The 25474-nt window shown below is 45.0% G+C and overlaps 1 protein-coding gene across 1 annotated transcript in view; it reads left to right on the plus strand.

The window, feature by feature from the left end:
* The window catches only part of DNAAF8 (dynein axonemal assembly factor 8), a 147930-nt gene that overhangs the window by 52245 nt on the left and 70211 nt on the right, over positions 1-25474 (plus strand). The window contains exons 12-13 of the mRNA XM_077827455.1: positions 3858-4052; positions 25067-25183. Of these exons, the coding sequence (XP_077683581.1) occupies positions 3858-4052; positions 25067-25183 (312 nt within the window). The remainder of the gene's footprint in view (positions 1-3857; positions 4053-25066; positions 25184-25474) is intronic.

Below are 25474 nucleotides of genomic sequence, written 5' to 3' on the forward strand. Positions count from 1 at the left end.
TTAACACCGAGCCAACTCAAAAGTCCCATCTGGTGTCATATAATTGAATGTATTTTGCAGGCTACAGGCCTAGGCTGCTCCGAACATTTGGTGAAGTCAGGGAAGGGGGTTGATTTTATCCCACATTGCCTGCACATGCTGCATAGAGCTTCCAGTCACAGAAATAAATCATGGAACAATCCTTCCACCCTGCTTGCATGCACTGCCATTGGTACCCAGTTCAGCTAATACACACAACGGTGAACACATGAGCCAGCTGGACGGTGTTCCTTAAACTGGGCCTGTGTGCAACTGATGTTTCCTCTCGTGAGAGGTCTCCTCTCATTACAGAGGCTCCAGCATATGCCCTTCCCTACAACACTGCCTTTGTTATTCCTGCTTTCTTCCAACACTTGTACAGCGGCTCTTGGTTCCCTTGTCAGAGATGTAAGCTGATGGGAACCACTAAAAACTTTCAAAAATGTCAGATGCAGCAGAGACAATGAAAACAAAAGTAACTCACTGCTGCCTCTTTTATTGTTCTCCTTATCAGCCACAGCTATTGCTGGAGAGAAACCTGGCAGATTTCACTGTTCAGACTCTCCGCTCTAGTCTCTTGCTGCAGTGCTAATGTGTAGTATCTTACCTGGCAACATGAGATAACAATATTCCTCTCTTGCAGCAGTTAACATTCCTCGTTCTAGTGGTTTCTTATGGAAACAATGGCAATCAGTCATCGGGGCTTAGCTTAATTTGGTGTGCAAAATCTCATGGTCACTCTGTTGTCCAGGAAAATAACTTTGTTGGTTGTGAGATTTGAGGACAATATGAGTTGTTAAATTTTTTAGATCATCTACAAAAGAATGTACAAGGTCATGGTCAAAATTTAAGTCTAGCACCCGGATATTTTAATGTTCTCAGCTTGAGTAATCCATAGTTCTTTTATTAGTATGGCGAACAGACACATGACGGGCTGTGCAAACTATTAGATACATTTAGTGCCCACATGTTACCAAAGAGAAAATGTCTGTCTGTTTATGTATTGGTCTGTTGAGCCCATCACAGTAGTATCTGATTCACATCAAGTTAGCCACAGTGGATGTGATGTTTTTTTCTTTTAATATTGTTTCATGAATGTAGTGCTGAAAAGCAGTGGATTGCTAGTCCTGGAAACTGAGGACCTATTTCAGTCCACAGAGCAAGTGTTAACTTCCCTCAGCCTGTCCACTAATATTGCGCAGCCGTGACATGGTGGGACCACTCATAGGTTGAGCAGGACATTAAGTCCCATTGGGCCTTGCATTTCTTGTCGCTTTGGCTTGATTGCCAACAGGGAGGCCAGCTGTGGTGGTGACAGTAGTCTTTAAGAGGTGTCAGGGCCCAGTCTAACTATGGGGGCCTTCTTTAAGGAGAACAAGCCCATCTTGGCCAACCTGTAGTATTTATCTGCCTAGATGGCTGGTGTCAGCTAATTGACTAATGAGCACCTGGCCTGATAAAAGGCTGCCATAGTTCAGTTGAGAGGGTTGTTCCTAGAAAGAAGAGGCTCAGAAGAAGAGGTGCTCCCAGAGACAGAGGCCCACGAGGAAGATCACTGCTGCTGAACTTCCTTAGTGCAGGACCGGAAGGACTGAATTATTAACATAGGCGCTGGGAGGAGGCCTGTGGGACTCCTGAACTTAGGGGAGGAGGCTTGTTGGTCTTAGCAGCCAGCTCCCAGAGGAAGGGTAGACTTGAGGGGCTAAAGGGTTTGTACCGTGAAAATTAATAAATCAGCCCCCTGGGGGGGAATCTTGATTTAAGTCGTGGACTGGGAGTAAATCATTGCAATTGCAAGACTGCAAGAGAGAGAGAGTCCCTGCAAGACCAAGGGGTTGTACTTGAGGGTGGTGCCCTGCCACACTTGTAATAATAATAGTAGTTAGCTCAGACTGCAGAGGTGGACATTTGGCCACTGTGAACTGGACTGACCTGTCCTATTCATTTCACATAGGTCATTGGATACTAATGGTTTTTTTCAGGCACTACCAACCTAGAAAGGACACACTCTCCATTCCAGTCCCCTGAGCCTTCTGCTTTCTGTTTACTGGGCATTTCATTGGCAGCGGCATGTCTTTTGTTGTTGTCAGATTCTATTTCTCTAGCCCAAGGTCTAATGGTTTCTGAATAAAAATATAACAGGCTCCTCAAGGAGGGAACTGTTGTCTTGGGCAGGTCAACCTTTCGATCTCTCAACCATGACAGCATCTTTTGTTTTTAAATCTATTTCTATAAATCAAGCAAATCTTCAAAATTTATCCCCCTCTGTCATCAGCTTTGGTAGCTTTTGGATTGCCAGTTTCTGTCCCCCTTCCAAACAAATGATTGAAATGAGACAAGTTTACCCATTCCCTAGATCAGGGTCCTGGAGTTGTTAGAATGATACATTTATCTCTTGTAACCTTTGCATCCTGATAAACAAGATGTATTTAGAGGAATGTCTGATGGGAATCAGATTTTATGACACATGCTCTTTAAGAATTTAAACAGTGTTTTCAGTTAGGCAGGCTATCACTAAATAAAGCAACCTGATTGTTTTCTATACACTTGCTAACACTAAACAATTTTGTGGTGCATGAAAATAACTTCCATGGAGTCTCTGTCATTGAATGAGCTGAGGATTGAGTCTGAGACCTTTACAGTTTGTGCTTTTGTTTGAAGGTACCAGAACAGATGCTAGAGAGAAGATATTTTGCATAACTATTAATCCTGATCATTTACAAGCTGGCCCCTGTTGGCTGGCCCCTGTTTGGGAAAAGTCTTCTCTCTGGCAGCCCTAGTTGTTTAGAACCAATTTGGAGGGACAAGTGGGTTTAGAGAGGAAACCAAAGAGATCTGTAACTTCCCAACAGTGTAGAACAAAGATTGGGTTTCAGTGTTTTTAATAACAATCTTATTAAAAAATCAAATGAATACCACTGTTCAGACCTGTAAAATAGCCCCGTGAAAGATTTCTTAAGTGAATATTATACAGCATTAGACTGATTTATGGTCCTCTTAATGAAATAGTTTCCCCCCATCCCCAGCTTCAGAAAGGCAGAATCTGGTTATAATTAAAAGCACTGATCCTTCACAAAGATTTATATAATACAGTCATCCCCTGGGCTGCAGAACAAGTGGAACGTCCCCTAGCCAAAAGAAAGTTACTGGTCACCTTTGGTTGTAGAACACTGATGAGATTCATAGCATTGCCCCTTGGCCAGAACTACTGAAAAGATTAGCTGGCTTAGCCATAAAGCTTTATTATGGAGAGCAGCATTGGCCTTAACAACTTCAATTGGCTGTAAAGTCCAGATATAAAATAACTGAGACATGCTGTCCATCACACAGGGCTCCCAGCCTTTTGGGCGTCCATACCACTTCAGCAGATGAAGAACTTGTCTGTGCCTGCCTGTGCCCTCTTCATCCCCCTTCAACTGGAGCTAGCAACCTCCTCTCTACCTTAGTGATGGATTTAGGGTCTCACCTCCATGCTAGTCCCCAGCCTGCCTGCCTCCTGTTTAGTTGTACTGTACTTATATGCAAGGCTGGGTAGGGCATAGAGAGCTGAATGAGAAAATGCTGGGCAAGTGTTTCATCATTAAAATAGGGAAGGGGTTGTGCTGCTGGTGGGTTTGACAGGAGAGGGGAAGATAGCCAGCCAAGGATCAGTGGCAAAGCTGGAAGTATAACTGCTGGTCTGCATTGGGAACTGTGGTAAATTCTCTCCTCCATCTCCCATTTAACTCCAGTCATGCAACATGTGTATAAAAAGCTTCTTGTAAATAATATGTGCTGCTGTCTTGCAGTGCACTGTTAACCTGAAGGCCAGGCGTTTAATCAAATGTCACTGTTTGTAGGCTAAGGAAGCTCTTCGAGGAACATCCATTTTTTACCAGCAGATCTCTATGTACCTCTCCCATACATGGCTTCCAAATGTTATCTGGTGGAGCAGAGAACTGACCAGTCGCCTCCAGAACCAACTATATCCACTCCTTCCGGAGATTCCTGCTGTACGGCTCAACTGCATCACTGCTCTTAACCCTGACCCTAAGGTACTGTCTGTGAACTGTGTGTTTCTATATTCTACCATGACTAGTGCCAGTAACAGGTGTTGGCCTTCATCCATTAGGAATCTTTTCCTATGGTCTAGGTAAGGACTTAGGGCCTGATCCTAAGCCCTCTTAGTACTCATAACTCCCATTACAGTAAAAACATAAGAACAACCAACTGGGTCAGACCAATGGTCCATCTAGCCCAGGATCCTGTTTTCCAACAGTGGCGAATGCCAGGTGATTCAGAGGGAATGAACAGAACAGGTAATCATCAAGTTATCCATCCCCTGTCACCTTGTGACATTGCACTCCATATGCTTTATGAAAATATGCTTATGAATGTGAATATGATGTAACTGGAATATGCTTTATGCAAAAGGTCTCTTGTAAGGTATCATTACAAAGCTTATAATCTAGTGAATGTGTTCATCCTATTTGTTTGCATGTATTATTCCTATGTCTGGAGTCAGGAGAATAAGATATAAACTTGTATTACTGATGTAAACATATTAAGTGGAAGCCATTAAGGGTGGTTCAGAATCAAAGAACTGTAAAGGGCTCTGTTTACTTGCAAACCTTCCTGTGTCGTGTGGGCCAGCCCAGGAAGAATGGAGACTAGGGGTCTTACAGTGACATGTGGCCATGTCACCTAATAATGAAGGCCATCTTAAATCTGGTACTTTTCCATTTAGAAGGAGGGGTGGGATCCCAGAGAGACAAAAGATTCCCACCTTGTACCAAAGCTATAAAAGGGGGTGGAGCAGGACAAAAGGAGGCCAGTCATGAGAAAACCCCTGCTTACCACCTGAGATGTCTGCTGGAACTAACAAGGACTGTACCAGGGGAAAGGATTGGGCCCAGACTAGGAAGGAGTCTATGAAAGAAGCTTAAGGGAACATCTTTGGGGGTGAGATGTTACATGTAATCAGTTTCTTAATGTATTAGGCTTAGACTTGCGTGATTTTGCTTTATTTTGCTGGGTTACTTTGGTCTGTCTGTTATTACTTGAAACCACTTAAATCCTACTTTTTATACTTAATACAATCACTTTTGTTTATTAATAAACCCAGAGTAAGTGATTAATACCTGGGGGGAGCAAACAGCTGTGTATATCTCTCTATCAGTGTTATAGAGGACAGACAATTTATGAATTTACCCTGTATAAGCTTTATACAGAGTAAAACGGATTTATTTGGGGTTTGGATCCCATTAGGAACTGGGTGTCTGGGTGCTGGAGAGGTAACCTGCTGAGCTGTTTTTGGTTAAAGTCTGCAGCTTTGGGGGCGAGGCCTAGACCCTGAGTCTGTGTTGCAGCAGGCTAGCGTGTCTGGCTCAACAAGGCAGGGTTCTGGAGTCCCAAGCTGGCAGGGAAAACGGGCTCAGAGGTAATTTCAGCACATCAGGTGACAGTCCCAAGGGGGTCTCTGTGACTGAAACCGTCACACACCTATTCCCAGCATCTGGCAAACAGGCTAGGGACACTTTAGAGCATGGGTTTGCGTCCCTGCCCATCCTATCCTTCAGTCAATGAGGATTATGGCGCTCAGCACCCCTTAGGATGAAGCCCTTATCAGACTAAACTAAGCCTGGGAAGGCATTAACCTTGTAGCAAACATGAGCATGTCTAATGATCCATAGGAAGCATAAAGATTGACCTTTCACTGTTGTCAGGATGTACATGTCTTCCATAATATCTGCTCAAATGAATGAAATGCTAGAAGAGTTCATGTGTTTCTGGTTTAATGGAGATGTCTGTTTCTTTGAGGGACCTTGGACATTATATAGGACTGGCCCATTCTATCTAATTGTGAATGGTCACAGCTGCATTCACAGAAACAGTTCTCTGGGACAAATTATGATTGCTACAGGACAAATATGCTAAGCCTCTTGTTCTCCTAGCATTTCCCTGCAGGAGGCAGTCAGAATGTGGCTACCTGCATTTCCTGAGTTCCAGGGGGCTCCCAGCACTGCTCATCCCCACAGAGGATGCTATGCTGTGGAGAGGTGAAGCCATGATGCTTACAGATTGGTAAACAACCAGATGGCTGCATTGGCGGCAATGGTCTTTTTCCTGAAGGTCTAGCAGCGAACGTGCTTCTTCTTCCCTTCCTAGATATAATGCATTCAGCCGTTGCTGCCCAGGCGGTGTCCCACTCATTGCCTTCTCGTAGCATCAGCAGCATCTGTCAGTCATGTTGTTTTCCCATAATTTCCAGGCCAATATAAACACAGATACACAATCCCAGGAAACAGTGGACACAGCAGTGTTGTTTCACGACTGAGCCGATTCCTTTGAAACTGATGCAGTACAATACCTCTTATATAATTCTAATCAGGGGTTAATAGTTACCCAATACCAGTCAATACAAGGAAGAGGTAGGCACTAATATAGCACTTACAGTTTTGCCTATATGATGTTCCGCCTCCTTGACTGAAAAGGCAGCTTCTCTCTCATTGATGTGCAGCCAACATGGCTTCAAGTACTGGCAAGTGCTGAAAAGTTACCCAGTATATTGTACAAGATAAATCTGGTGCTTATTTGTAAGGCATAGAATAAGGCCTTATTTAAATCAGGGAGAGCTTTTATGTCTGTCCCTTATTAGGGGAATTATAAATCATTAGAAATTGAACAGTCAGGCAGCAAACCCATTTTCTGTGTGAGGGATCTATCTCAGCCTCGCCTGCTTAGAAGAAATTAAGTTAGATAAAAGGCCAGATTTCCCCCTCAATTTCAGGTGTTGAGCACCTCCTGGGATCACTCTCTTAATTATGTGAAGGCCACATCACATCATGGCCCTTTAACCAGGTCAACCCACTTTTAAAACATGAAGCTTTCAGTTAAAATTCTGATCTCTCTAAGCAAGCTAGAATCGGCCAGATTCTCAGCTGATGGGGACTGGTGCTATTGACAATAGTGGAGTCATGCTGATTGACACTAGGGGACAATCTGTCCCAGAGTTACTAAAAGCCAGCACCATATCGGTTTTACATGTGAAATTCAGTGTTAGCTTTAATCAGGCCTGTCAGCTTGAAAACTCTGGTGTGGCACCAGTGATCATTATTATTTATCACTGATATCACAATGGGGACCAGAGTCCTAACTAGATTGGTACCCCATAGTGCAGAGCATTGGACACATGGTTAATAAATACAGAGCTCTGTCCCAGAGACCTTACAGTCTAAAAGACAAGATGCAAAAAGATCAATGAAACAAACAAGTGGACAGGAGAGGGGAGAGAGGAAAATGGGATAAAAAATGTAATAGGATGCCTTAGTCCAGCCTTGTTCTGTGCACAGCGGGTAACCGGTCAGTAGCATTAATCGTTATACAGATTCTTTGTCAGAGAGAGAGAGAGACAACATTTAGTTTTCAGTCAGTTGGTCCAGTAGTTTCTCAGTAGATTCTGAGTCCCAAAATAGATCATTTTGCCTTTGGTGCCTTACTTTGAAAGTCTCTGTTATTAATGCTATACATACTTTATATCGATCTGCAGTATTTCATTTTGGATATCCAGAGCAATTTCACAAGGGGATCATTAAAACCCCAGGTTAGGTTAGGAGTGACATCCTTGTGGAGGTTTGCAATTAGTGTTCCATGTCAGCAAAAAGGGGATTGCTTCATTTTAATATAAAATACAACTAACTGCATCTTCATATTAACCCTTGGGTTGCTCTGTATTTGTTCTGATAACCTCCTTCCCCTCTCCTGTTCCTTAGTTCCAAGTGAACAAGACTTACCTCCTTAGTACCTTCAGCAGTGCTCTGAGCACAAGTGGGCAGGCAGTCTCATAGTCCATGCCTGCTTTTTCTTGGCCACTCTGCACAGAGTCACCCTGGGCTCCCAGTCTGTGCTAGTTCCCAGCCTGCTGGGGGAATCAGGGAAGTGGATTATATCTGGAGCAAATGCCAAGAGAGGATGGGGGCTCCTGCTTGGGGAAGGTGGATCAGAACTTGCTCAGCTGTGAAGCACTAGCTCTGCTTTACTTGCCCATGGTGGAATCCTCCAGTAGCTCCGCCATAGCCCTGTAAATTAGCTAGCTCCCAGCTGACTTCCACCAACAAGTGAAGGCTTGTTTTCCTTTTTCATGGGATAGTTCTGATTAATAATGGGCCCATCCTGAGTTCCTTACTTTTTACTGAGGCAAGACTCCCATTGACCATGATTGGAGTTTTGGGCCCAGTCCAAATTCTCCTGGGTGTAACTCCACTGAAGCTGAGGAGGAGTGTTGTCAAAAAATAACAACACAGCACAATATGGGGTAGCAAGAGCACTTGGTGGCTATATGAAGACTGAAGGCATATCACCGAGGGCATACAAAATTCATTGCTGTAGTATTTCTTCACTCTGTTAATATACAGATACAGCCCCCTAGAAAACAACCTGCCTCCAGAATTTGTGAACAACATGCCACATAAGAGATCTACTGCCATACATACAAAAGACCAAAGCAGAGTCTGAGTTTTCACAGATGTGATCATTCTGGTTTAATGATAGGTATAAACTTCTAGCTGCAACAAAATATATCAGTCCAGTACAGTTGATACCAGAGTGTGCTTCATGTTACAGGGATATAGTCTCTAAAGATCATGAAGAATGAGGAGCCACTTGGGAATTTCTTGGTCTGAACATTCTGAATTCGATCAATTAGGCTTTAGTCTCCCAAGGGAAGAGGTTAAAATCCCCCATCACTTGGGACATTTAAAACAAGACTAGAGAAAGCGCAAGAAAATGTATGATGGGGAACTATCTTGCATCAGCAGAATGACCTCCTGGGGCTGTTCTCTGATTAAAATTTAAGAAGCTCTTTCCCAGAGAATATATTAATGGGATATTTGAATAACAGCATTTATATGACACAGCTGACAAGAACTTTTAGAGTTTTGCAATGCCTTATAGATGTGATGTTCATTCTCTTCTCCAAAATATATGTGTTATAATATCTCCCCACTCCTGAATCTCTGCTCTTAGCATGTGACTGACAAATCCCATAGCTGTAGAGTTTTAATGCCTTACATTGTCTTATCAACAAGCACCATGCACTTACCCCTGGTAAGGGTGAACAGCACCTGCCTCTTATTAGCAGCTTTTACCATCACAGCTGATGGAGGAAAACAATGAGGAGTCCTTGTGGCACCTTAGAGACTAACAAATTTATTTGCGCATAACTTTTCATGGGCTAAAACCCACCTTATCAGATGCCTGGAGTGGAAAATACAGTAGAGAGGTATAAATACACAGCATATGAAAAGATGGGAGTTCTCTTACCAAGTGGGGGGTCAGTGCTAATGAGCCAATTCAATTAAGATGGAAGTGAGTTATTCTCAACAGTTGACAAGAAGGGAGGAAAAATCACTTTTGTAGTGTTAATGAATTCAGTGTAATCAAGGTGGCCCATTTCAAACAGTTGACAAGAAGGTGTGAGTATCAGCAAGGGGAATATTAGTTTTTGTAGTGACCCATCCACTTCCAGTCTTTATTCAGGCCTAATGTGATGGTGTCCAGTTTGTAAATTAATTCCAGTTCTGCAGTTTCTCGTTGGAGTCTGTTTTTGAAGTTTTTTTGTTGAAGAATTGCCACTTTTAAGTCTGTTATTGAGTGACCAGGGAGATTGAAGTATTCTCCTACTGGGTTTTGAAAGTTATAATTTTTGATGTTAGATTTGTGTCCATTTATTCTTTTGCATAGAGACTGTCCGGTTTAGCCAATGCACTTGGCAGAGGGGCATTGCTGGCACATGATGGCATATACACATCTGTGTAGGTGAATGAGCTTCTGATAGTGTGGCTGATGTGTTTAGGTCCTCTGATGGTGTCCCTTGAATAGATATGTGGACAGAGTTGGCACTGGGGTTTGTTGCAGGGTTTGGTTCCTGGGTTAGTGTTTTTGTTGTGTGGTGTGTAGTTGCTGATGAGTATTTGCTTTAGGTTGGGGGGCTGTCTGTAAGCAAGGACTGGCCTTATGGAGGAGCTCCCTTGCACAACTGCTGCTACCATCACATCAGCGTTTAATCATCTTCACTGACATCTTCACCTGATTCTCATTAGGTTCTTGGCTGCAGAGCTGCTACCTCTAACTGTTTTCTGTCAAACAAATAAATAAAAATTGCATTAAGTAATGTGGTCTGGGCTCAGCGCCTCACAGCTCTTCAGATGTTTTATTAATCTTTTACTGCTGCCTGTGCTCTATCTTTCTCTCTTCTTTTCACACAGTCTGAGAAACAGTCTAGTGGCTTCAAGCTACGCCCTAGGTGTGGACATATCGGGTCCTTCATGTATGGATATGACAGTTACCTGAGATCCCTTGGGTGCACCATGACTTGGCTGGATGTGGGATCTGGGAGCTCTCAGGTCCCAGTGTGTGCCTCAGGGCTGTGCTGCTCTCCTCTGAAGCTTCTGTTAAGCCTGATGCCAAAACTTCAAGGGCTTCGTTATCAAGCATCTGAGCTGGGAATTAGGACTTTGCCTTAATGCATGTCTGACAGGATCGACCCTCCACAACAGTGCTTCATCATCTTCAGAGTGATCGGCCTGTTCCAGCTGGAGTCACTGGAGGATGCTGAGAGATTGGTATGTTTGATGCCTGCCCTGGATGGTGCTGGATTGCAAGGCCAAGGCACCACCTCTCCCAAAACACAGATCAAAATCCTAATCAAGGAGTGCTACTCACCTGCATCAGTAACACCTCACCAGTCCTTGATTAGTCAAGGCCTCCTGCTATTCAGTCTCTTCCTGAGCTGGTACTGAGAGGCCAGCTACCAGGCATTCCTACACCTATTGTAAAGCCCGATGAACTCATTACATTGCCTTGGCTTCAGTGCTTATATATGCCTCACATTTCACCTGATTGGTCAGACCACTCACCCAGTGCTGAGTCCACTTGGGGCTGACTCACTCCCCTGTCAGTAACTCAGATGCCCCAGACCCCATGTATACAGTGATAATATGGCTGTACAAATGGATGCCTAATTGCAGACTTACGAGTTGCTGCATTAACACACTCCAGAATCTCAGTTTACAGTGAAAAAACATGATGAAATCGTGACCCCACTGAAGTCAGTGGGAGTTTTGCCATTGACAAACTTATGGTTGAAAAGCTGACCTTCGGAATATAACCCAAATTTAAACTAACATGATGATGTTTGTCTGAAACAAGCTTCGAGAGGTGTGAATTGATCCAGTTCATCACGGTGGTTTGTTCACTCTGGAGCCGAATGACTGTAAATTAACTGTGAACACGGCTAACTATTCCACAGATGATTGGTTAGCAGAACCATCCAGTTAACATTCTTATCCATCATAGCTGGATGTGGTGGTACATACTAGGGGAGGAGGGTGCAGTGGGGTATCTAGTTGCTGTCAACGTTTGCTGGAGGACGGGAATGTGGAATTCAATGCTACCTCCTCCTACACTTAAAATCACCTCTCTCCCTGCCCTAAAGTGGGAAGAAGAGAAAGCAAGGTACATACCCATCCCAGTACCAAATTCTCAACTATCTTGTGTATGCCAGTATCCAGGACTGCCCTCCCGCCCCCGCCATCCTGCGTGATAGAAACCCTAATTGCCCTCTCCCTAGCCATCCAAACCTCCACCTGCCCCAGGCTGATTGCACAATGCATTCATGCATTTTCAATACTAAAATCTGCCCCACATTGAAATCCTGGGAGTTCTGTAAAACAAATGGAATTTAGTATCACAATAAATAACACAACGGATTGGACCACATGGTGGCAGAGAAGGGAGAGCATTTAGCAGTAATGCCCCAAATCAACGGTCCTTGCAGCCTAATTCTGGGGTCCTTGCCATGTAAATCTGAAGTCCCTGCTGTAAACAGTTCCTGCTGTGCTGCATCAGACTTGGGTCTTGAATATGTCTCACAACTGGTGCCTGAGCACCAGCTTTCAGTGCATGTGGCACTTTCTTTAATGATGTTGATGCTTTCACTGCCAATGGCATTGACACAGCTGAGGTTGGTGGCTCCTTTGTCAGTGCTCCTGCCACTCATCTTGGCTTAAACCTGAAGATGCCAAATGAGCTGGTGGAGATAGTTAATGTGGATCATGCGAAGGAGCTAGGAGAGTCTCTGAGGCACCCAATCCTTCTATGGAGGTAGAGAGGAAAGCCAATGACTTTCTCATGGAGGATTTGAACAGCATTTCTTTCCGTTTCTTATGCTGGGAAGCACCAAGGGCTTTGGGGATGAGATAAGGAAGTAGCTAGTGTTCCCTCCCGCAAATCCGGCTATGGCTTCCTGCTTTGGCTGGGAAACATTTCTCAGGCTAGTAGATTCTATTTGCTACATAAAGATTATTTTCAGATTCTCTTGACATAGTTTGATGGTCAAGCCTTTTCTTTAGCTCTTGTGGGGAATGAGTGCAGAATATGCTTGCATTCAAGAGGGGAAATGTCAGAGCTCATTGTTTTCTTGTGCGACAGCCGGAGTAACCAGGCTCCTGTAGAATATGCTTCCCCTTCCTACTTTCATTGTTTCTGCTCTGTATTTTGCAACCCATTTTTGTTGTGCTGTGAAATCTCTTCCCCTAACTGTGTCTGGCTTCATCTCTGCAATCTTGTCTGAAACAAAACAATGGCTCCAGGTTGCTTTTTAATGATTCTTTAAGAAAAAGTAATGTTTGTTTTCAGTCTCAGCTATGCTATAAAGCAATCTTCTCCAGTGCCTTCAGGTGACAGAAATCTGAGTATGTCTCCTGAACAACAATGAAGAAATTTGACAGTTATAAAGGAAAACACAGGATGCCATCAGGTAGGAACGGGGCACCCTAGTCCTCTTGGGAATAATGCTATGGGCCCAGATTTTTTCTGTGCCAAGGTCTGCTTGGTAGGGGGCTGTCAGGGAGATGATCAGGCTGCTCCAGCCCCAGGATAAGTCAGAGCAGCTTTGGGGCTGCTGTAACTTCTGTCAGTTGCTCATAGTCCCCAAGGGACCATACAATCATAGAATTTCAGGGTTGGAAGGGACCTCAGGAGGTCATCTAGTCCAACCCCCTGCTCAAAGCAGGACCAGTCCCCAACTAAATCATCCCAGCCAGGGCTTTGTCAAGCCTGACCTTAAAAACCTCAAAGGAAGGAGATTCCACCACCTCCCTAGGTAACGCATTCCACTGCTTCACCACGCTCCTAGTGAAAAAGTTTTTCCTAATATCCAACCTAAACCTCCCCCACTGCAACTTGAGACCATTACTCCTTGTTCTGACATCTGCTACCACTGAGAACATCTAGATCCATCCCCTTTCGAACCCCCTTTCAGGTAGTTGAAAGCAGCTATCAAATGTTCAATGAGTGAGAATTGTTCTACTATGTCCCGTTTCACTTCTGACACACCCTATGTGCCAGGGTGTCGGGGGCAGTTGGCATAGGAGCTGATTATGCTGCCTTGTGCCAGCAGAGAGCTCTCCTACTAGGGGAATTCTCAGCAGCCATTGAAGGCCAGCTTCCTCCACTTTACACCCCCTGAGTGGTGCAAAGTGGCTAGAACGTAGGCAGAGATTCTCTCCCACTTTCCCTGAAGATAACAGGGGGGCTTTCAGTCATGATGTGTAAGCTGGTTTAATGGGGCCTCTGGGCCTGATTCTGCTCTCACGCCACTGTTCCACTGGTGCAACACTGATCATTTCAGTGGAGGAAGTGGGAAGAAAATCAGGTCCTGAGGCTAAGCTGATATAACTTACACCTCCTTCCTGCCTCTCTCTCAGTGTATGTTACGCTCCCTTACTGGCATGTCACTTATACCCCTTTATCCATCACTTCTCTTTGACCCTTGATCCTAACACATACTGTGTGTCCTTTGAACCTTTAGCTTGGCTGTGTGGAGCTTCCATGATGTACCATGATCTCCCCTCTTGGAGATGGGAAGGGGTATATCATGGGAGATGTAGTCAGGCCAGGGAGCCCAGCCCTTAGAGGAGAATGGGGACATGAGGCAATTGAACGAGAACTCCCATGTGGGACTGCAGCATTATGTCCAAATAGAAATATTTTGGTTTTCAAGTGTTTGGTTTTCAAAGAAAAATAAAACATTTCCATGGAAAGCAGCCACTTTTTGTGAAAAAAATCATTTTGCCAGAAACCCAGTTCTCCATCAAAAATAGTTTTGATGGAACATTTTCAACCATCCCTGGTTAGGAGGCATCACTGGCAGAGCAGGGGTTTGGAGGGATGTGTGAAAAGAGACATGGATAGAAAATAGAGGATAAGGCAGAGTTTATATTTAGAGCCCGGAAGGTGATCACAGGAGACTGAACTCCCCTATTGAAACAAGTTCTTTTGGAGAGGCCTGGGAACAGGGCCTGGGTCAAGAGAAATGAAAATGTCACTCCTGTTGTGCGCCAACATGCATCCAGCTGGCCAAGACTGACTCATGCTGAAAAGGAGCGGCAGAAAAGATTAGAAATAAATGGGCTTCCCTGGGCCCTGAATGATTTTGACATTATTCATAGTTCCTGATAACAGTGGGATCACTCAGCTACCCAACAGGGGATAGTACATTATGTACCAAAGCAAGGCTCATCCAAGAATTGTATCCATCTGTGTTTACATGATTCTCCCCTAAATATGTGGCTAGATTTCTATACAATGCATGCTGAAAGAGGGAAGTGCTGGAGGTCCCCTCTTCTCGGACATTTAAAACTAGACTGGTCTAAACACTAGCTAATATATTGTAGGCACCAGTGGGGCATTGACCTGTGAGGAGAGGAGTCGACTAGATCAACCAATAGGACTTCCTACCTCCACTTTCTATGACTCTGTGAATATCATATTTGGGATAACTGCCAGACAATACAATCTGACATATCATGGGTATAATGTATAGAGGCCTCTGATTCCATGACGTCCATTAGACATCACTCCTTTATTTGCTAACTAGCAATGTGGCTGATAAATATATAAATGGCCTGATTTTCAAAACCTAAGAAGTCTAGGGCCTATTTGCAGGTGTGTACTTTTGTAGTCACAAAAAGAAAAGGAGTACTTGTGGCACCTTAGAGACTAACCAATTTATTTGAGCATGAGCTTTTAATTTGTAATTCATTCCCTTCCTGCACAATCAATGAGAGGGTCTTTTGGTCAGATTATTATTCCAGTAGCAGGAGTTACTTCACTGAAATCAATAGGCTTGAGCCTGATGTTACTGAGATTAGTGTCACTTATAGTGAATGGGAAATAGGTAATCTCAACTGAATTCTGCCCTTATTTACCACCATACAATTTCTTACTTACTTGAGGCTGCAGAGGTGTCAATGAGACAGGGCTTGTGTCATAAATATAAAGGGAAGGGTAAACCCCTTTAAAATCCCTCCTGGCCAGAGGAAAAATCCTCTCACCTGTAAAGGGTTAAGAAGCTATAGGTAACCTCGCTGGCACCTGACCAAAATGACCAATGAGGAGACAAGATACTTTCAAAAGCTGGGAGGAGGGAGAGAAACAAAGGGTCTGTGTCTGTCTGTATGCTGCTTTTGCCGGGGATAGACCAGGAATGGAGTCTTAGAACTTTAGTAAGTAATCTAGCTAGATATGTGTTAGATTATGATTTCTTTAAATGGCTGAGAAATGAACTGTGCTGAATAGAATGACTATTCCTGTCTGTGTGTCCTTTTTGTAACTTAAGGTTTTGCCTAGAGGGATTCTCTATGTTTTGAATCTAATTACCCTGTAAGGTATCTACCATCCTGATTTTACAAAGGTGATTTCTTTACTTCTATTAAAAGTCTTCTTGTAAGAAAACTGAATGCTTTTTCATTGGTCTCAGATCCAAGGGTTTGGCTCTGTGGTCACCTATGCAAATTGGTGAGGATTTTTACCAAACCTTCCCCAGGAAGTGGGGTGCAAGGGTTGGGAGGATTTTGGGGGGAAAGACGTGTCCTAACTACGTTTCCCAGTAAACCCAGTTAGAGTTTGGTGGTGGCAGTGGAGATCCAGGAACGAAGGATAAAATTAATTTGTACCTCGGGGAAGTTTTAACCTAAGCTGGTGAAAGTAAGCTTAGGAGGTTTTCATGCAGGTCCCCACATCTGTACCCTAGAGTTCAGAGTGGGGGAGAAACCTTGACAGCTTGGCTCATTTGATTTAAGTAACAAAAAGGTAGTGAAATAATGTAAGAAATGGGAAATGGAGATTGACACTCAAACTCCTACAATGGGGCAAACCAAGAGTCAGCCTTTCCCTCAAGTTTCCTAAACTATGTTAGGTTGTGTCCTAACTAGAGCTGTGTGAATAGCAATAAAGGTTTCCATGGAGATTTTGCCACATTCTGGATCAAGTTTGCTTTGATCACTTTTGCCCTCTTTCTCTTTCAGCTTCTTGAATATTCATGGGGGTGAGTTTTTGTGCTGGGGTCAGCCTGCAGGCATGCAACACCACAGCTCATGTACAAGTAACACCCTGTTTGTGTTCAGTTACGTGATAGCACCAAGAGTGCTCGTGGGGCCATCATAGATCTTGTGGGCTTAGGCATGAGGACTGTAAGAAGTAGAGCAACAATAGGGAGGGAAATAAGGGATTTCCTACAATAAACAGCACTGTTTGAACATCGTGAACAACAGAGGAAGAGAGCTGGGGTCTCCAGTTTGAAAATGGTGCTGGTAAGGTCTCTCTCTGAGAGACACTTGGCTCACGTGCTATGGAGTGCCCACAAGTGATTGAGGGAGCGGTGTGATCACCCAGACACAACTACCCACAGGTGCTGCAGCACATCCACATTCCTGTGACTGTGCCACCAGATGGGTGCCCTGCCCAAGGGCTGCTGAGGGTATGTCTACACTACAAAATTAGGTTGATTTTATAGAAGTCGATTTTTACAAATCAATTTTATATAGTCGATTGTGTATGTCCCCACTAAGTGCATTAAGTCGGTGGAGTGTGTCCTTATATCATGGCTAGCATCGACTCACGGAGTGGTGCACTGTGGGTAGCTATCCCACAGTTCCCGCAGTCTCCGCTGCCCATTGGAATTCTGGGTTAAGCTCCCAATGCCTGATGGGGCAAAAACATTGTTGAGGGTGGTTTTGGGTACACGTTGTCAGTTGCCCCCCCGCCTCCATGAAAGCAACGGCAGACAATCGTTTTGTGCCTTTTTTCCTGGGTTACCCATGCAGACACCATACCATGGCAAGCATGGAACCCGCTCAGCTCACCACTGCTGTTGTGAGCATTGTAAACGCCTCGCGCATTATCCTGGAGTATGTGCAGAACTGGGCTAAGAGACACCAGCACGAGGATGATTGTGATGAGGACATGGACACAGACATTCCTGAAAGCACGGGCTGTAGCAATTGGGACATCATGGCGCCAGTGAGGCTGGTTGATACAATGGAACGCCGATTCTGGGCCCGGTAAACAAGCACAGACTGGTGGGACCACATCGTGTTGCAGGTGTGGTATGATTCACAGTGGCTCTGAAACTTTCACATGTGTAAGGCCACTTTCCTTGAACTTTGTGAGTTGCTTTCCCCCGCCCTGAAGCGCAGGAATACCAAGATGAGAGCTGCCCTGACAGTTGAGAAGCGAGTAGCGATAGCCCTGTGGAAGCTTGCAACGCCTGACTGCTTCTGGTCAGTCGGGAATCAATTTGGAGTGGGCAAGTCTATTGTAGGGACTGCTGTGATCCAAGTAGCCAATGCAATCATTGACGTTCTCCTATCAAGGGTAATGACTCTGGAAAATGTGCAGGTCATAGTGGATGGCTTTGCTGCAATGGGGTTCCCTAACTGTGGTGGGGCAATAAACGGAACACATATCCCTATCCTGGCACCGGGCCACCTTGCCAACCAGTATATAAACCGCAAGGGGTACTTTTCAATGGTGCTGCAAGCACTGATGGATCACAAGGGATGTTTCACCAACATCAACATGGGATGGCCGGGAAAGGTACATGACACTCGCATCTTCAGGAACTCTGGTCTGTATGAACAGCTGCAGCAAGGGACTTACTTTCCAGACCAGAAAATAACCATTGGGGATGTTGAAATGCCAATAGTTATCCTTGGGGACCCAGCCTACCCCTTGCTCCCGTGGCTCATGAAGCCGTACACAGGCAGCCTGGACAGTAGTAAGGAGCAGTTCAACTTTTGGCTGAGCAAGTACAGAATGGTGGTAGAATGTGCCTTTGGACGTTTAAAAGCTCGCTGGCGCTGTTTGCTGACTAGGTTAGACCTCAGCACAACCAACATTCCCATTGTTATTGCTGCTTGCTGTGTGCTCCATAATATCTGTGAGAGTAAGGGGAAGATGTTTATGGCGGGGTGGGAGGTTGAGGCAAATCACCTGGCAGCCGATTTTGAGCAGCCAGACACCAGGACAATTAGAAAAGCACAGCTAGGTGTGCTGCGCATCAGAGGGGCTTTGTAAACCAGTTTCATGACTGGCCAGGCTTTGGTGTGACAGCTGTGTGTGTTTCTCCTTGCTGCAACCCGCCCCCTTTATTGATTTTAATTCCCTGTAAGCCAACCACCCTCCCCGCTTCGATCACAGCTGGCAAAGGAAATAAAGTAACTATTGTTTTGAAACCATGCATTCTTTCTTTATTAATTAAAAAAAAATGAGATAACTGACAAGGCAGCCTGGGTGGGGTGGGGTGTGGGAGGCGGGAAGGACAAGGCCACATTGCTCATTGTAGCCACACTACAAATCAAAACTGTTGGAATGACAGCCTTCTGTTGCTTGGGCCATCCTCTGGAGTGGAGTGGCATGGCTGGGTGCTTGGAGCCTCCCCCCTGCGTTCTTGGGTGTCTGGTGAGGAAGATAGGAACTTGGGGAGGAGGGCAGGCAGTTATACAATGGATACAGCGGGAGTCTGTACTCCTGTTGGCTTTCCTGCAGCTCCAACAGATGCTTCCTCATGTCCATTTGCTCCCCCATTAGCCTCAGCATCACCTCCTGCCTCTGCTCTTCATGCTCACTTAATGCTTTCCTGGCCTCTGCCTCCATGCATTAAGCTGTGCCCTATCAGTGTGGGAGGACTGCATGAGCTTGGAAAACATGACATCGTGATTGCGTTTTTTTCGCCTTCTAATCTGCGATAACCTCAGGGATGGAGATGATAGGGGGAACATAGAAACATTTGCACCTGGGGGGAGATAAAAAGGGAGAGTAAAATTTAAGATGATACATTTCGGAGAACAAAAGGGAGACTCTTTCACAGTGAATCAAGCAATTCATAGCAGACAGCACATGTGCTTTAGGTACAAGGTCACATTTTGCCTTTTATATTGAGCGCCTGCCAGTATGGTGACACATCACACACGGCTGAGCAACAGAATTTGGTTTCCAGGCAGTCATGGTAAGCCTTTTGGTATGCCATGATAAGCCTTTTGGTACGCGGGGTTGGCTTCTTCTGCCTTCATAACATGGGAACAGTTTCAAACGGCAGCACCATCCTTTCCCATAGCAAGCAATGCCGGTTTCACGTTTAAAAGGAGGGGCTGCGGTTTTCGGGTGGATGTGCAGCACACACCTTCCCCCACCCCACCTCATGGCTATTCTCTGGGATGATTGCTTCACCCCTCCCCCTACCACATGGCTATTCTCTGGGATGATCCCTTCACCCCTCCCACCGCTGCGTGGCTATTCTCCAGGATGATCCCTTTTAGCCAAGTGCAAACAACGCAGCGTGAATGGGGTCCTTTTACTGTTCCCTTAGAAAAATTCCCCTATTTCAACCAGGTGACCATGAATGATATCACTCTCCTGAGGCTAACTCAGAAAGATAAAAACCTAATGTTGCTTGAATGCGACCAAAACCCAGGATCATTCGCTGCAATGCTTTGTGCTGCAATGGTTCCAGACTACTTGCTACTGGTTTGGCGTGGTAAAGTGTCTTGCTGTGGAGGATGAAATAAGGCAGCCCTCGCCAGAAACCTTCTGCAAAGGCTTTCAGAGTACCTCCAGGAGAGCTTCATGGAGATGTCCCTGGTGGATTCCCGCTCCATCCCCAGACACATTAACAGACTTTTCCAGTAGCTGTACTGGCCGTGAATGCATCCCAATTCTTCAGGGCAAATCAGACATTAAACACTATTGCTTTTAAATCCTGTACTGTAGTTACAAATGTGCACTCACCAGAGCTGCCTTCTCTGGCTTCAGGGTCGGGGATCCCGCCTTGGGAGGGTATTGGCTCCAGGGTGATGAAAAGGTCCTGGCTGTTGAGGAGAACGGATTCACTGTTTGCCTGCTGCGCATTCTCCTCCTCCTCCTCCTCTTCCTCATCCACAAAATCCTCCTCCCTGTTGCGTGAGACTCTCCCCTTGCAGGTGTCCATGGACAGTGGTGGGTAGTGATAGGGTCCCCCCATAGAATGCCATGCAGCTGATCATAGAAGCGGCATGTATGGGGCTCTGACCTGGAGCGACCGTTTGCCTCCTTTGTCTTTTGGTAGGCTTGCCTGAGCTTCTTAACTTTCATGCGGCACTGCTGTGTGGCCCTGTTGTAACCTCTCTCCACCATGCCCTGTGCAATTTTGGCATATATATTAGCATTTCTTCTTTTTGATCTGCATTCAGCCTGCACAGATTCTTCTCCCCATACAGCAATCAGATCCAGTATCTCCCTTTCAGTCCATGCTGGAGCTCGTTTGCGATTCTGGGGGGACTGCATGGTCACCTGTGCTGCTGAGCTCACCACACTGATCAAACAGGAAATGAAATTCAAAATTTCCTGGGGCTTTTACTGTGTACCTGGCTAGTGCATTGGAGTTCAAAGTGCTGTTCAGAGCGGTCACATTGGCGCACTCTGGGATAGCTCCCGGAGGCCAATACCGTCGAATTGCATCTGCACTATCCCAAATTCGACCTAGCCAGGTCGATTTTAGCGCTACTCCCCTTGCTGGGGAGGAGTACAGAAGTTGATTTTAAGAGCCCTTTAGGTCGATGGAATGGGGTTCGTTGTGTAGATGCATATTTACTATTCTTGTGTAGAAAGAATAGTTGGTTGTGTCGACGCATATTTACTATTTTTGTGTAGAAAGAATAGTAAATATGGCAGGTGACCAGCTTGGCTTAACAGTAAAATCCTTGCTGATCTTAAACAGCAAAAAGAAGCTTACAAGAAGTGGAAGATTGGACAAATGACCAGGCATTGCTCAGGCATGCAGGAGTGAAATCAGGAAGGCCAAATCACACTTGGAGTTGCAGCTAGCAAGAGATGTTAAGAGTAACAAGAAGGGTTTCTTCAGGTATGTTAGCAACAGGAAGAAAGTCAAGGAAAGTGTGGGCCTCTTACTGAATAAGGGAGGCAACCTAGTGACAGAGGATGTGGAAAAAGCTAAGGAACTCAATGCTTTTTTTGCCTCTGTCTTCACGAACAAGGTCAGCTCCCAGACTAAGCACTGGGCAGCACAGCATGGGGAGAAGGTGACCAGCCCTCTGTGGAGAAAGAAGTGGTTTGGGACTATTTAGAAAAGCTAGACAAGCACAAGTCCATGGGGCTGGATGCGCTGCATCCGAGAGTGCTAAAGGAGTTGGCAGATGTGATTGGAGAGCCATTGGCCATTATCTTTGAAAACTCATGGCGATCGGGGGAGGTCCCAGACTACTGGAAAAAGGCTAATGTAGTGCCCATCTTTTAAAAAAGGGAAGAAGGAGGATCCAGGGAACTACAGGCCAGTCAGCCTCACCTCAGTCCCTGGAAAAATCATGGAGCAGGTCCTCAAGGAATCAATTCTGAAGCACTTAGAGGAGAGGAAAGTGATCAGGAACAGTCAGCATGGATTCACCAAGGGCAAGTCATGCCTGACAAATCTAATTGCATTCTATGACGAAATAACTGGCTCTGTGGATGAGGGGAAAGCAGTGGACGTGTTATTCCTTGACTTTAGGAAAGCTTTTGATACGGTCTCCCACAGTATTCTTGCCAGCAAGCTAAAGAAGTATGGGCTGGATGAATGGACTATAAGGTGGATAGGAAGCTGGCTAGATCGTCGGGCTCAATGGATACAATGGCTCCATGTCTAATTGGCAGCTGGTATCAAGCAAAGTGCCCCAAGGGTCAGTCCTGGGGCCAGTTTTGTTCAATACCTTCATTAATGATCTGGAGGATGGCGTGGACTGCACCCTCAGCAAGTCTGCAGATGACACTAAACGGGGAGGAGTGGTAGATACTCTGGATAGGGTAGGGATAAAATACAGAAGGACCTAGACAAATTAGAGGATTGGGCCAAAAGAAATCTGATGAGGTTCAATAAGGACAAGTGCAGAGTCCTGCACTTAGGATGGAAGAATCCCATGCACTGCTACAGACTAGGGACCGAATGGCTAGGCAGCAGTTCTGCAGAAAAGGACCTAGGGGTTACAGTGGACGAGAAGCTGGATATGAGTCAACAGTGTGCCCTTGTTGCCAAGAAGGCCAGTGGCATTTTGGGCTGTATAAGTAGGGGCATTGCCAGCAGTTCAAGGGACGTGATCGTTCCCCTCTATTGGACATTGGTGAGGCCTCATCTGGAGTACCGTGTCCAGTTTTGGGCCCCACACTACAAGAAGGATGTGGAAAAATTGGAAAGAGTCCAGCGGAGGGCAACAAAAATGATTAGGGGACTGGAACACATGATTTATGAGAAGAGGCTGAGGGAACTGGGATTCTTTAGTCTGCGGAAGAGAAGAATGAGGGGGGATTTGATAGCTGCTTTCAACTACCTGAAAGGGGGTTCGAAAGGGGATGGATCTAGATGTTCTCAGTGGTAGCAGATGTCAGAACAAGGAATAATGGTCTCAAGTTGCAGTGGGGGAGGTTTAGGTTGGATATTAGGAAAAACTTTTTCACTAGGAGGGTGGTGAAGCACTGGAATGGGTTACCTAGGGAGATGGTGGAATCTCTTTCCTTTGAAGTTTTTAAGGTCAGGCTTGACAAAGCCCTGGCTGGGATGATTTAGTTGGGGATTGGTCCTGCTTTGAGCAGGGGGTTGGACTAGATGACCTCCTGAGATCCCTTCCAACCCTGATATTCTATGATTCTATGATTCATTTTAAAATTGACCTAACGCCGCTAAATTCTACCTAATCCCGTAGTGAAGGCCAGGGCTTCCCATCTTCTGGTCAGAGCTTAAAAAGCAGGAGTGGGGTGGCAGGACACATGTAAGGGAAAAAGGCCACAGCAACAGGAGAAGCAATGTGCTGGAGAGGTCCTTGCTGCTTCTGCATTTGATTGATGAGTAGTGAAGTGACCTCTGAGCAGCTGCCAGGGATTTTCAGGATTGGGGTCTCTGGGGTTTCCCAGCCTGCATGGCCTAATCTGCATTGCACTGCTACCTGCGTAGCACAGAGGAACTGACAGAGACCTTTGGGACCAGAGTCATTTTTTTTTTTATCTTAGGTTGGTGATTTCTCGCTTCTGTTTCTATCACTGTCATATTTTCCACAGCAAAGGAGTGTGATGTCACAGGCAGAAGCTGGTGCACAGTGAGCTGCAGAAACAAAGGGACAGATCCTCCATTGGTGTAAATTGAGGTAGTACCATTGACTTCAACAGAGCCATGCCAATTCACAATAGCTGGGATCTGCCCCTATGGAGTTCTGCCTGTTAACACCAGCTGACCTCAAAATTCTGTTTCCATGCAAATGACTCTTATAGTGTTAATAATAATTAATAATAATAAAACTAAAACAAAATGCTGCTGCAGCACAGAGCCAGGAGGTGTCAGTGGGGTTTTAACATTACTCAGATGAATCGCCTTTGGTTGTTGTTTTTAAACATTTATAGAAAGACATGAAGTCCATATTATTTGTGCGGCAGAGCAGAATATCTCTCAGGTGCTTACACAAATAAACTGTGTTATATGTACTTTGTAGGCCAGAATGGCAGCTTTTTGTGTAATTAGCCCAAGCTGTATCTACAATAAAAATCTTAATGAGGCATTTGTGAAATTTCATTTCTTTTCCATGGAATACATTCTGGTGGCATCTGAGCTCAAAAGACATCTTAATCTCTAGGGTCAAATTCACGGCTGGTGTAAATTTGAGTTGTTCAACAAAAGTCGATGGAGCCATGCTGATTTACACCAGCTGAAGATCTGGCTTAGAATTGATTTTGTTTCCAGTCAGAGGGCTAAATTCTGCTCTGTGTAAATCCCAAGTAATTCCACGGATATTCCTGCAGTGACTCCAGATTTACACTGATATAACTAAGAGCAGAATTTGTCCCATTAAGCAGAACTTGGCCAGTAAGAGTTCCCTCCGTGTTCTGTAGATGCATTAATTCTTAGTCTGTATCTTTGCATGCTAATCTTCAAGCCAGAACAAATTGTTATGACTGGGAAGTAGCTGGCATGTCCTTAAGCATAGAGGCTCAAACTGCACTTTTACAATTTGCTTGGTTTGCTGCACAGAAAATGTGTATGTAATAATACAAAGTCAGGTGTGTAGTTTATGCTGGGTAATGAAATGCCTCCAGGGTGCTGCAACGTGGGGCTAAAGGCCAGCCTCTCATCTGCCTCAGTAGTGACTGCATCTAAAATAACAGGATCTCCGGAAATGTGTGTTTGATTTGCTTTGATGAACTGACTTTGGTTTCATTCTTGTAACAACTGGCTGATTCCTAACCTGGTTGCAATGTTCAACAGCTAACCAAATTGGTCTCATCATGTAGCCCTTTCCAGTGAGATGTTCAGAACCCTCACTGACAGGCAAGGCGCAGCAGTGCTAAGCATCTTGCAGGCTTATATATAGGCCTGATCCCCCATTGCATGTAACATCCCCCATTGCATGTAGCATCCATTGAAGTCAGTGGGTGGTCTGCAAATGGAATGATAGCTGGGTTGGCCCCTAATTGTGTTCATTCTCCCAAGATACCAATTGTAACAGATCTGTGCTCTTGGATGTCATTTCAAGTAGTCTTTATTGCACCTAATGGGAAAGATAGAACAAAAAATGCCATGATATTGGACTAATGAGTATAATCCTTTGTCACTTTTTCTGATCTCTAGCCTTAGCATTACCCATGCTGTCTTTTTCAGTTCCTGACTTTGAAGGATCAAGATAATTCACAAATAAAAGCTGTCTTTTGTGCATTTCAGGCAGTGGAGAAAGCATTTGCAATGCCAGCTGGGTTCTACTGGCAGACAGTAGAGACTGATGAAAAATACTTCCTTAACAGTAGTGACATTGGGGCCAGTGCAGATATAGACACTGAGGTAAGAGTTCCTTTCTGACTTGCAGAATGAAGTGGGTATCTGAGGGATGATCAAAACTGGCATGAAATGTTTGAATTCATGTGATGGGTACAAGTAATCAAACTTTAAACATTTCTCACTCAGATCTAAATATGTCACCCTAGCCTTTGGTGTCGTCATTTTTCCTGTGCCCATTGCTCCGAGCCTGAAAAGATTAAACTCTGAAATGTCTGAGCTGGGGAAATCGCTGCTAGCCAGGTGCATATCTGCAGTAATAGATGCATTTTGAAAACCCAAACCAGCTTGACTGCA

This window comes from Eretmochelys imbricata, chromosome 10 (assembly GCF_965152235.1).
Source record: "Eretmochelys imbricata isolate rEreImb1 chromosome 10, rEreImb1.hap1, whole genome shotgun sequence".
Classification (NCBI taxonomy): Eukaryota; Metazoa; Chordata; order Testudines; family Cheloniidae; genus Eretmochelys; species Eretmochelys imbricata.